Source organism: Tetranychus urticae, chromosome 2, assembly GCF_039701765.1.
Source record: "Tetranychus urticae isolate SD_2017Ah chromosome 2, NJAU_TeUrti_SD_1.0, whole genome shotgun sequence".
Lineage (NCBI taxonomy): Eukaryota > Metazoa > Arthropoda > Arachnida > Trombidiformes > Tetranychidae > Tetranychus > Tetranychus urticae.
The window spans coordinates 9,605,302-9,617,513 of NC_142959.1; the positions used below are offsets into that span (position 1 = coordinate 9,605,302).

General features: G+C 32.3%; 3 protein-coding genes across 4 annotated transcripts; 1 reads left to right on the plus strand and 2 right to left on the minus strand.

Moving 5' to 3' along the window:
* Window positions 1-34: 34 nt before the first annotated feature.
* LOC107359652 (uncharacterized) lies at window positions 35-2,307 on the minus strand. Its single transcript, XM_015926177.3, has 2 exons — window positions 1,950-2,307; window positions 35-1,714 (listed from the first exon to the last, which is right to left on the minus strand). The coding sequence occupies exons 1-2, from the start codon at window positions 1,951-1,953 to the stop codon at window positions 801-803; spliced, it is 918 nt and encodes a 305-aa protein (XP_015781663.1). The 5' UTR covers window positions 1,954-2,307; the 3' UTR covers window positions 35-800.
* Window positions 2,308-2,720: 413 nt separating this feature from the next.
* LOC107359651 (deubiquitinase OTUD6B) lies at window positions 2,721-4,207 on the minus strand. Its single transcript, XM_015926176.3, has 3 exons — window positions 4,064-4,207; window positions 3,168-3,969; window positions 2,721-3,076 (listed from the first exon to the last, which is right to left on the minus strand). The coding sequence occupies exons 1-3, from the start codon at window positions 4,116-4,118 to the stop codon at window positions 3,004-3,006; spliced, it is 930 nt and encodes a 309-aa protein (XP_015781662.1). The 5' UTR covers window positions 4,119-4,207; the 3' UTR covers window positions 2,721-3,003.
* A 675-nt stretch (window positions 4,208-4,882) lies between these two features.
* LOC107359648 (uncharacterized) lies at window positions 4,883-10,232 on the plus strand. 2 transcript variants are annotated; one of them, XM_015926174.3, is made up of 15 exons: window positions 4,883-5,094; window positions 5,155-5,225; window positions 5,297-5,441; window positions 5,714-5,847; window positions 5,919-6,012; window positions 6,073-6,212; window positions 6,810-6,950; window positions 7,020-7,259; window positions 7,327-7,437; window positions 8,032-8,103; window positions 8,169-8,322; window positions 8,383-8,568; window positions 8,668-8,788; window positions 8,849-9,594; window positions 9,662-10,232. In XM_015926174.3, exons 1-15 carry the CDS (start codon window positions 5,040-5,042, stop codon window positions 10,147-10,149), a joined length of 2,898 nt encoding a protein of 965 aa, XP_015781660.1. In that variant the 5' UTR covers window positions 4,883-5,039; the 3' UTR covers window positions 10,150-10,232. The 2 variants fall into 2 exon arrangements, with proteins under 2 accessions (XP_015781660.1, XP_089123295.1); XM_089267169.1 differs by lacking the exon at window positions 6,810-6,950 and having other exon boundaries at window positions 4,935-5,094.
* The last annotated feature ends 1,980 nt before the right edge of the window (window positions 10,233-12,212 follow it).

The window sequence follows — 12,212 nt, forward strand, 5'->3', positions numbered from 1 at the left end:
TCAGAGTTTTCTGGGAAAAAAATGAGTCAGTGTATTGAGCAAGAGTAAAATTTTTATCAATAGGATCATGAATAGTAAAATAACATTATCTTAAGAGTAAAAAATATTGAAATGTGAATTTTTTAAAACTATTTTCATAGACATGTAATGATGTATTTAAATATCATGTTTTACAACTCATATCTTTGTTTTGGTAAGAGAACAGAAATTTTAAAAGGATGTAAGTTAAGGCGTCATGAGTTTTGGAGTAAAGCTAATGAATTTTTTCAGGGAATGATATTGACAGATTTCTATAGAATAGAAGAAATCAAGAAGGTGAGACAAGTTGTTAAAAAGAGATATGAGCAATGTTTTTGTCTTTCTATGATTGGTGTCTAATTTCATACGAATATTGGGCAGCCACAAAATTTTTCCTGAAAGCCCTAACATTTATCCATGGAAAAATAATCACTACTCTCATTTGTTTCTTAAATACAGGTATTTAAATAGGGTTTGAATGATTAATTGAATTGAGAATGATTAGATGATTTTCAAAGTTGCTTTTTCTTCATTGAGGAGGCTTATTCCAGATGGTCTTTCTTTGTGGAAACGAGATCTTTGGCAGGTTAAGATCATTCAATTAACTTTGAACAAGCTTGGTTGTTGACAATGAAATTGGGATTAGAGGCTTTTAAATTTAGATGGTGAGACAGAAGAAACTTAATAATACAGGTATTGTAATAAGTCGTAAAATATGAGATCCTTTAGGTTTGGATTTTCTTGAGTAAGTCGAATTTGAGTTTTCAATTCCAAACACAAGATCAATGAGCTTCTTTCTTTTGTTTCGTCCCGAGGCAGTGAACGTTTTTAGAAGGACTTCTATCATTTTGACCATCCTTCAAATCACTTAAAAATTCAGTTATGATGACGGTTACATTGTTAACAGTCACGGCTTCTGATGAACAATTATTGCGATCGATGTTTTTCAATTTAGAGGTTAACCCATTTTTGGAAGATGAAGATGCTGTGGTTGTCGCACTGGATAATAATGATGAAGTTGATGAAGATGAAGATGAGTCCAAATTATTGGGGTGATTACTTGCCAATAAGGCAGCTACTGATGGACTTTTTGCTTCGGCATCCTTCCTTGATTTTTTTAATCTACCAGTTGAACCAAGGCTGTTTCTATTGCTGATTTTATTATTGTGACTACTGGGTCCCGGCGAATTACCGTCATTATTTAAACTCTTTCGATGTTTCGTCTGTTTTCTTTCCTTTTTTGTTTCAGCACCTGAATCAGCATCACTATCTTTAATTTTAGAGTCACGCCGATCCTCTCCATCCCTAGAATTTCCATCACTATCATTCCTACCATTGCCTTCTTTGTTACCATCTCTAGTTCTTCCATGAGATATTTTCAATAATAAGTGTTGTTGTTGTCGGGCTACTTGTTGAGCTACCAATTCTGGATTAATCCTTGGTTTACGCGTACTGGTTCCTTTACGAACATCACACATTAAACATTTGAAAGCTTCTGCTGGATTTTTAAAGGTGCATACAGTACAGTCCCATGTATTGTCATCTTCACCACTATTCGCTCCATCTCCGCTGTCTTCTTGTAAATTATCAACCACGAGTGACTTGGATAATCGGTTTTTTGCTGACTTCTTTGTATTTCGTTCCTCCTTTGGCGATTCAACCTTCTCCATGTCTTTTGTATCAGTCTTTGAGTTAACTATTGGACCAGAACAACACAGGATATAGAGATGAAGTGGAGTATGAGATGGGGTAGAGGTGTAGAAACAAGAAAAGAAATAGAATATATGATAAAATTAGGTGAAATACAATAAGAATAGGTAAAATAAAAAAAGGAGAAGGGGAGAAAAGGCCAAAAAAATCAAAAAAACAGTTTCTCGGTGCGTAAATTAGGTTAAAATGGAGTACAGTTGTCAAGTATTTCAATGACTTACCCATTAAAATGTCTTGAGATATATATATGTTAACAAATACGGATTAATCCTTATCTTTGCGACTATAGATGATAGTAATAAAGAACCAACAAAGACAATTGTATATTCACAAAAAGAATAATAAAATAGAAGTCAGGTAGCTTTAGCTATACACCAGCACAGATGACACCGTGAATGAGAAAAAATTATCGAGAAGCTAGAGATGACCAATTAAATCTCATCATAACTGGTGACAAGGGCATAATTAGATTGACTATGAGTAATTTAAATGATCATAGAATTGATCAAAAAAGACTTAAGAGTATCAACGTTAAAATTAAAGACAATCAGAAGGAAAACATGGTATCGGTAAAATTATGCTCATCTAATGCTTTTTATGCTTTTTAAACTCAACAAACACGTTATTCTCTCCCTGCCTTTCTTTTTACCGGTAACTAAATATTTGTAATACAAACTTTGTATTTGCTCATCTTTTTTCAAGCTTTTTTTGCATTTTTAATTGGTTCCGTAATTTATTTTAATTTTTCAAAGCATTCATTAAAATTAACCCATAATTTTCAGCTTTAGTTAATGTCATTACATGTTATCCATGTAGATAGGACATAATAGTCAGCTTGTATGAGACATCAAGAATCTAGTCTCACAATGAATAATTGTCATAAATCTCTGACAATTGTGAGTTTTAGCTAGTTTTAGAGTTGACAAGAAACATTTACCTTACCTTTAGCTACAGTTATTGAAAACATAGAAATAATCATGGAAAAGGTAAAATTTCATTTGAAAATTCACTCTATTTTTATAATGGATTTAGAAGGCTTTTACAAATCATGTGCCCATAAGTTAAACTTTTAAAGAGACTAAAATGAATACGATCAACACAAGAGAAAGTTACAATTAATCAGTTTAACATATTTTCTTATGCGTTTTATCAATGAATAGAAATTTTTTTATAGTGAAAGTGCCTCATTTTAACAACCCGAAAATTAACAGAGTCGAGTGACCACTTTAAAATATAAAAAGGTAAACAAGTGGTATAAACAACTTCGATATAATTTCAGTGGGGATTTGATCCATCAGGAATGATACTATTATAATGTTCGCCTAATTGGTAAGCATGTCGATGATAACTGAAAAAAATGAGATACATAGACGATTAAAATATTGTATTCATAAGGATTGTTAACTACATGTTTTAATGCATTGAAATCAAGTTCATACCTTATAATGAGAGGCTGTTGTGATGAGTATCTTTCTATACCGATGTCTACTGATGGTCCAGTGGCTTGAATTACTTTAATTGGGACTTCCAGAGCGTATGAAAGAGCTTGCAATTCGATATTTCCTCCCCAACATTTAGTTTTTTCAATTTTATCACAATATCTGTGATATCTTTCCTCATCCATAATATCATCGCTATCAGTATTAATTAGAAATGGCAGGAAATCGGCAGTTCTTTTTCTTAATTCACTTGCACAAACTGATCGTAGTTCTTGAACATTTGTCTTTCTACCTCTGAGACTCAGCTGGTGCTCGATTGCTTTGAACATACAATCACCATCAGATGGAATATCATAAAGAGAAAGTCCTAAGCCATCTAAAATAGCTTTGAATCGATCTTCTTCCAGTTTTTTAGCACTATTTTGGTATAACTCTTTGGACTCGGCTTCAATTCTTTCCTGTTTCTCCTTCTCCAATTGAGCCTTCTTGTCTCTTTTACGTTGAGCTTTCGATATTTTACGGACTTGGTAAAGATTATTGAATTGATCACCACCTGACTCTTCACCATCTTCATCATCGTCAATGGATAATTTTTCAATGGCAGGAATATCATCTACACCTTCACTAGATTTTGAATCATCTGCATCCGATTTAGATCCAAAACAAGTTTTGAGAAATCCATCCAATTCTCTTTCTTGCTTAACTCGTAGTTCCGTTTCTAATCTGGTTATTTCATCCATGATTTCCTTTTTTTTCTTTTTGTCATTTTTTGGTATTCCTTTTTTGAGTTCAACTACTTTGGCTAGAAAGTGAAGACAAGAAAAGGTTAGAAAATCAAAATTTATACAAAAAGAAATGCTTTGAAGTTTATCTGTAAAAAAATCAAGTTTACATACATTTCAATTCCTTTTTCTCCTGTCTATGACGATCCAATAAATCTTCCTCGTCCATACCGAATGAATGATTGTGATAGTTGTCAAAATGAGTAACTCAACAGTTCAATAAGTTACGATTACAGTTAGAGGAATACGTTCACCGGCTAAATGTTTGAAAATAGCATATGAGAGAGTTTGACAAAAGCATAATGATGGGGACCATTAAATCATAACAATCTGTATTGTATTTTTGAATCTTAAGCACTTGGACCTAAAACCGGTAATAAAACCGTAAATTAATTTTTGATACATTTAAATTAAAACTTGATAGCTATTAAAATAAATATTTTTGGTTGTCTCAGAATAAAGATATAAACCTCCTGGCAAATCAATCATCTGAGTAAAGCATGTATAATCCATAATCGAGAAAGAAATCACATTTGAGCCAAAGCTGGAAGTCACTGTTCAATATTAGGTATTTCTTGAACATTTAGCGTTGATGACCAATGTCATATAAATATTTAATAGTGAACACATGCACAATTAGACGTGTTTTAGATGTGACGAGAAATAACAGATTATATTGTAGTTCGAAATATAACTTGAAAGATAAGCTGGTTCATGATAATCCCGGTTGTCTCTCATTTGGAATTGATTCATTTTCAATTGAAACGACTGTAAATTATCTAATTTTATAATAGCATTCTGGTTGTGATTAAATGTTTTAATGGTTAGACTTACAAGATTGTGTAACAATTAGATACTCTGATCAAAATTGTATCATCAATGATAAGTTAGCATGTGTTATTATTTATAAATTAACCAGATAACCGAATTATCAGGTTCAAATGTATGAAAACAAACTAATGTTTGCAATAAGAACTCAATCATAAACACTGATTATTACTGTTTTGGGCGTAATTATCTTTTCAAAATTTCATTTTGGTCCAATATTCACTTCCAGTGTTGGTTCATTTTAAAACCCAATAGAGTCAAAATGATAATAATTACAATTGTTATAACTTCAATAGCGTTTGGCTCAATTGATTCAAGTAAGATTTGTCCGAAACAATTCAATGAAAATTTAATCATATGTTAAATTATCTCCTCAGAATCTCTAAGTGCACTACCGCTACAATTAAACAAAGGTAATTGGATCATCGAAGCAACATTAATAGACGAGGTAAGTCTTACATTTCAAAAATAACACTCTGATAAGTTGATTAATTGAATCTCTTGTTTTTTAACTCAAAGTCCTCAGATGTGAGATACTCAATCAAGGAGTACATTTTTTCAGGCCAAAATATCCGAGGAAAGATTTCGATAGAATCCGATTCAATCAGCTCTTTGGATGTTCATTATTCGACTGGTTCCATCAATCAAAGACTTGTTATCTATGGTAAGTATTGAACCCATTGAGTGTAACCAGTTTAACAGACTTTTGCTCAGAAAATCAACTGTTTTCAGTAGATAAGATTTTGTTGTAAGGTTTGATAACTTTTGATTGCCAAGTAAGGGAACCAGATTTGATCAAGATTTGATTTACCCAAAGACAGCTAAAATTAACAAGAAAAAAACAATTAATCTTTGCCATTCTCTGGTATTGTTTCATGTTGTATCATGCCGAGAAAAGCTTATGATTTGATTTACAATTTTCACTGTCTCTTCCAGATAATCAATGTGAATTGTGTACTTACACTACTCATTGGAATCTCAAATTGCCTGGTGTACAAAGTTCATTGGAAAACGAGATTTTGCTTTTAGGGCCTTCGCTATTATACAGACTGGCGGACCAGGTTGTCTGGGTAGTTACTTGATATTAATTTATTTTTGGCTCCAGATATTCATATCTTGTTTCCCTTCCTTTTGTACTTAGAGTACGGGTGAAGAGTCTTTGGTTAGAGGCACACTGATGAAAAGTTTCAATGCAGAAACAGACCAATTCCCAAACATTACTTATTTTTTCAAAAGTAAGTGTTAAGTCATGAAATATGATTCATGAAGTAATCTTAATCACTTTTACCCAAAAGGAAATCTGCAAATTGAAGAGGGAAGCAAACAACCAGCTAGGATCAAATTGACTGGTTATGATGAAAAAGTCATTCGCAGCTTTGTGTTAGATATTAACAAACAGTATCTAACTGACCAAGAATTGGATAAAATTGTCCCGGTAAATATACAGGGTGACAATTCATAACCGAGAGACTTTTTTTCGAGATAACGTCCGAACGGTACATGCAGTTGCCCTCATATTTTTTTCTGGGCATTAGGGCCTCAAAGGTAAATGTTTGGGCTACTTTGCAGAAGTTCGAAAATTTTGAAATTTCTATGGGATTTTACATAGAAAAATAGAATTTATTAGAAAAATTGGAATCGCGAGCTCCAAAGGCGATTTTTCTGAATATCGAATGTATCATCCGAATAAATGTGTTTAAAGAACAACTTGTAGCTGTCTGATGATTTTATGCAAAAAAATCGCCTTTTGAGGTTGAAATTCCAATTTTTCTAAAAAATGATGTTTTCTATGTAAAATCCCATAGAAATTTCAAAATTTTCGAACTTCTGCAAAGTAGCCCAAACATTTACCTTTGAGGCCCCTATGCCCAGAAAAAAATATGAGGGCCACTGCATGTACCGTTCGGCCGTTATCTCGAAAAAAAGTCTCTCGGTTATGAATTGTCACCCTGTATTTCAATCTTCCATGTTGACAGCCGTAGTTGAATTCATCTTGTCAATATCATAACATTGGATTATTTTGCTATTTTAGCCAACGCCAGGAATTGGTTGTCCAATTTACTTAACTCATGGCTTGCCTAAACAATTTTCAGCTGTTCCTCTCATAACTAAAAATCAAATACACTTTATTTCAATTGAAAGGGGATCCGAAAAATCAGTAACTATGAATGAAGTAGGTTGAAAATTATAAGCTTAATGGGTTCAACGTTTTAAAAATGTAACTCTTTTCCGCCCTTGTTAGATTTTTGGTGATGAAACAAATCAAATCGCGAGCTTAAAAACTAGAAACCAAGGAGGTGAAAGTACAACAATTATTGATTACACCTTGGGAATTGTATATTCATTGATAGGAGATCACATTTGTACGATACAACCAGCTGATTTATCTACTCTGGGCATTTCCGTGGATGATCGTAGATTCGGGTTAGCCGCACTCTTAGGAACAAACATTCTTTACAAATACCTAGGCCAAGTATTTTATGTAAGCTCTTGAATTGTTAGACTTGCATTTCAGTTCAAATTAAACACTAACGTTTATCGTCTTTTAGAAGAAACGCACTGGATTCCAGGTAGATGTTTGGGAAGCAGTTGAATTTGGAAAGACAATCGACAAAAAGAAATATGATAAAATCGTCACAACACAATATTTTGTTCCAACAGTAAGTCACTCTATCAAACATAATACAGAAAAATCTCAATTTTTAAGATTAACAGCCATGATATTTTTTGCTTTACTAGTCAAAGTTCAGAAGCTTTTGTTGTTTTAACATGTAAGATCAGAGATCAAAGATAAGCTTTGTTGCTGTTGCTTTCAATACTTAAGTAATGTGTGACTCCTAGGGTTAACCCAGGAAGACTCCTTTACTCTTTGGGTTAACCTGAAAAGCTTAAGATAAGAAAAGTTGCAACATCAACTTTACCGCTTCTTTCACATTTTCTTCTTTATTGAGGCTTTGTTTTCAAATCTTTGTTAAATCATTTTTAAATCTAATCTTTTTGGCTTTAAAGCTTGTGATACAACTGTAGAATACAACTTTGTAATATTTCATGTCCAAAAAGAGTGTTGCTTTGATGAACTTTCAATTATCTCAATGATGCTTGAAAAATTGATACTGATGAAAATGGTCAAAATAAGAATGATTTGAATCTTTATCTTGACCATTTCCATCTTTAGGTAAGTACTCTTTGATTTTTATTTTGTACACACTTTTTATTACTTAAGTACAAACTTAAATTCTCGCCTTTTCTTCCAGTATGCCAAAGAATCTATGTTTGGCTATATTCCAGTTGGAACAGTTACTAACTTTTACAACCAAGTCTCTTCAGTGAGTTATTTAATTTGATCATTACATAAGATCATGTTAACTTACATTTCATTTTTTAATTACAGAGCCATTATCAATTAACTGAATCAAAATACAAAGAATATCATGATTTTGGTCTGGAGATTGCTGATGCAGAATATGAATCAAGATTCCAGGTAAATAGATGTTATCCAAAACCGGAATCAAGGAAAACATTGGCATTTCATTTTACATGCAAAGGTAAATTCAATCGTTTATTTCATAACATTTCTTAAACCGCCATTTCTCTTAATATAACAGATGACTATTGTGATCCAAATGCCAATGAAAAATATTATGAAATTCTAGATAGAATAAAAGGCGCAATCATAAGGCAAGACTCAATTTCATCTTCAAGGATTTCCAATATTGACCTAGAATTCAGTGCGAATAAAGACAGTGAAATAATAGCGTACATAACATTTTTAGAGGCACCTACCATTGAATGTAAGTTTTATCCATGTTAATTCATCATTATCTCAATCAGTTGAATCAAGCCAGGCCATTGATCATCTTTATTCTGTCAATCTTTCATTTTCTAAACAGATTCATTCAAATCTAAGGAATTTTATCTAACGAAATCCCTCATTCAAAAATCTCGGAACTTTTATGCGGAAAATGATGAAGACTGTTTTAAAAAGAATGCTAATGTCGCCGACAAATTCGAGTAAGATGAACTGACAAATTTTCTTAATTTCATCTAATATCATTGTATTTTTATTAACAGAGCGATCGCTTATTGTGCTGGAACTAAAACCTGCGTTAGGATCACTTCCATAAATGATATAGAGGAAAATTGGGACCATGGAAGTTTTTGTCGTGTAACTTATATTCCTCTTCGAAATTTCAAACGATTCAACCATGAATTACCTCTTGATAAGATTCAAGATTCGTTAGGAAGCAGTAAAATTTCATTTAATTACATTACTGGGCTAAAATCCATGCAGTATCAACTTTCTCAGATTATTGAGACAATATCAAGGAAACAAGAGAATGGGGAAGATTTGCGACTTTTTTATCCAGTTTATCGTCAATATAAATTGATTGATAATCGTGACCATGTCCTCGTGTCATCCGAAGTTAAAAATTTAGGCGATTGTGCTCGTTCCTGTTTGCATTCAGTTGATAACAAATGTGCCACATTTGCATTCTGTACGTATCCAGATAGAATGGAGTGTCTTACATCAACAATACCTTCGTTAAATATGTCAGACCAGCAGCAGTCCTTCGATGCTTCTTGTTCAATTTATAGTGTGAATAATTTAAAAGATTATATCAAGATACCTAATAGAAAGTTCATAAGCGCTTCCACAATTCAAACTCTAAGTCCGAAATCTCATTGTGCTTCATTGTGTTCTTCAAATGAACAATGCAAATCATTTCAATTCTGTTTTGATGATTATTCGTGCATTTTTAATGGACCTTACACTGACTCAGCTTCTCAATACAGTACTACTTGTGATATTTATATTCGTAAGTATTCATTTAAACTATCGGTTATTTAGAAATGCTAATTATCATATTTCAATCTATTTTTCAGCTGATGTTACACAAAAATACTCATTCACTGGCAAAAAAATTGTCTCTGAAACTTTCCACACCGAACTAAATTTGACTTTAAATCAATGTGCAGCTCTTTGTCATGACTGGAATACTATTGATGAGATTTGTCAATCTTTTAATTACTGTCCCAAAAGTAAAACAGAGAGCTCATGTAATCTATCAAAATATTCAGTGAAGGATTCCGCAGCCGAAACGACGGAATCAAATATTTGTCACAATTACATTAAAACCGAAGACAGAAATGTAAAAAAACAACCTTACAAGGCAGTCAAAGATTCAAACAATCTGAACGTGTTTGTTTTTATTGTGTTATTTTTTGCTCTCGGGTTGATGACAGGATTCGGAACACCATTCATCTATACTAAAATTAAATCACTGATTTCTCCGTCACAAGGCGATGAAGTTCCATTAGAAATGAAGAAAAGTGAAATTAATGAAGAAGGTGATGAGATTACGCCAGTATAAATGATCTACTCGGTATAATGTAAAAATTTATTTATTTATTTAAAATTTGAATCAAATAAATACTTTTTTTACTCTTATAAAAATGTTTATTCAATTCAATCAAATCAGGAACAATTAGTAAACATGAGAGTGTTTACTTTGGTTACTCTTTTTCATTTGAAATCAATCTATTCTGTAAATCAGAACTTTATTTAATGTTCAGATTAAGTGAGATAATATATACAGGGTGTAAAAGTAAAGTACAATTCGCCTTATAACTGGTGATGCTATCTTTTTGCGACGCACTGTAACTTTTGGTTAAAGTAAGTACAATGACTTTTTTTGTTGTAAAAGTCAACTCTTTTGATTTTGGAGCGATATTCCGCCAGAAAGGTGGTCATATAAGTTTAGAAATATCAATATATTGAGAAATCGGATTGGATTTCAATTTATAAATTATCTAAAGGGTGTATTGTTTAAGAGTGAAATTATGTGCGCAAAAGAGTAACATTTACTTATCTGTTTGTGCTGGTTATGACGATAAATATGTTGATAAGATGAAGTTAAAGGTGAAAATGGACAATGATGAAAAAGGCATCATATTTATCATCATAATCATCACAATCAGGTAAATAAATGTTACTCTTTTTGCTCCCATAATTTCACTCTTAAACAATACACCCTTTAGGTCTAACAAGGGATGCATGGTTGGTGCTACGACAAACTTGAAATTTTTTTGGGCTTAAAATATTCTAATGGGTCAGATATGACCCTTTTTAAAGCCTTGCGTTTCGGAAATTCTCCGTTTCAAAGTTACAGGGTGTCAAAGTTGTTTTTACGTAGGTTAATATTGCTTAATGCCAGTAATTTCGATCTATGATAAAATGGTAAAATATGTTTTTCAACAAATCCATATTGCTTTCAATAGTGTTAAACTATGCAAAATTGAAACTTTGACACCCTGTAACTTTGAAATGGAGAATTTCCGAAACGAAAGGCTTTACAAAGGGTCATATCTGACCCATTAGAATATTTTAAGCTTAAAAAAATTTCAAGTTTGTCGTAGCACCAACCATGCATCCCTTGTAAGTAGATACTGATAGTAGATTACAACTTGCATCTGTAGATTCAAAAAGTCCAAAGAGATCCAATTCTAAGTACAGCACAATAGTTTTGTCTCTAAAGGGTTACAGGGTGTACAGAAAGTTCGTGTGCGGGGTGAGGTAAAATGTAATCAGTAATGTCAACCATAACACTAGAAAATGGGTTCAATGCGCAAGGGAAATTATTTTTTGCACTCACACGAACTTTCTGTACAACCCGTAGGTATACCAAGCTTTTTGTGTAACTTCAAAGTATTTATTAATAAATTTGATAATTAATGATATTTGCCACTTACTCATGTTTCATTTCATGTTTACGATGAACATCATGATCATGATTTCATTTTCGATCAAATACTGTTAATTGGAATGAAAAGTTGTCAAGAGATAATATTATCGAGATCACCAGATCATTGAAACAACACAATAACAAAAACCCATGTAGTCAAATGCAGAATGTCACCGATAGTAAATCCATTGTCAGTCCTACAAAGTCGACTCTGTAAATCAGTAAACTGGAAATAATATTAAATTGAGAACCATCGTAATACCAGCATAATGAATTAGAAGTAACTGCCTTTATGAATGATATAACATCTGAAGGCAAATATTTAGTCACTTTCATGTGTCACTTTGGCACAAGAGTGCATCTAATACAAATGATATGAATCATAACAAAATTAAATATAATAATGTTTGTCGATGATTGATAGGCACTCACCATTGTCACTATTGGAGTAAAATTTTGGTTAGATGTAATTCTAGAACTTTAGAATAAGATTTATTTTATTTTATTTAATAATCAAAAGTATTTAAATCAATAAGGTTGCCAGTTCAATATTTCCAGGTCCAACCGATATAACTCGTTACTGTAATGTTGAAGTTGTCTTCTTCACAATCATGGAATAGAAAACGTCACTGAGGGTTGAATCTCCACTGATATCCGCTGAGGAATCACTAGTCAAGTTGAAAGTTAATTCC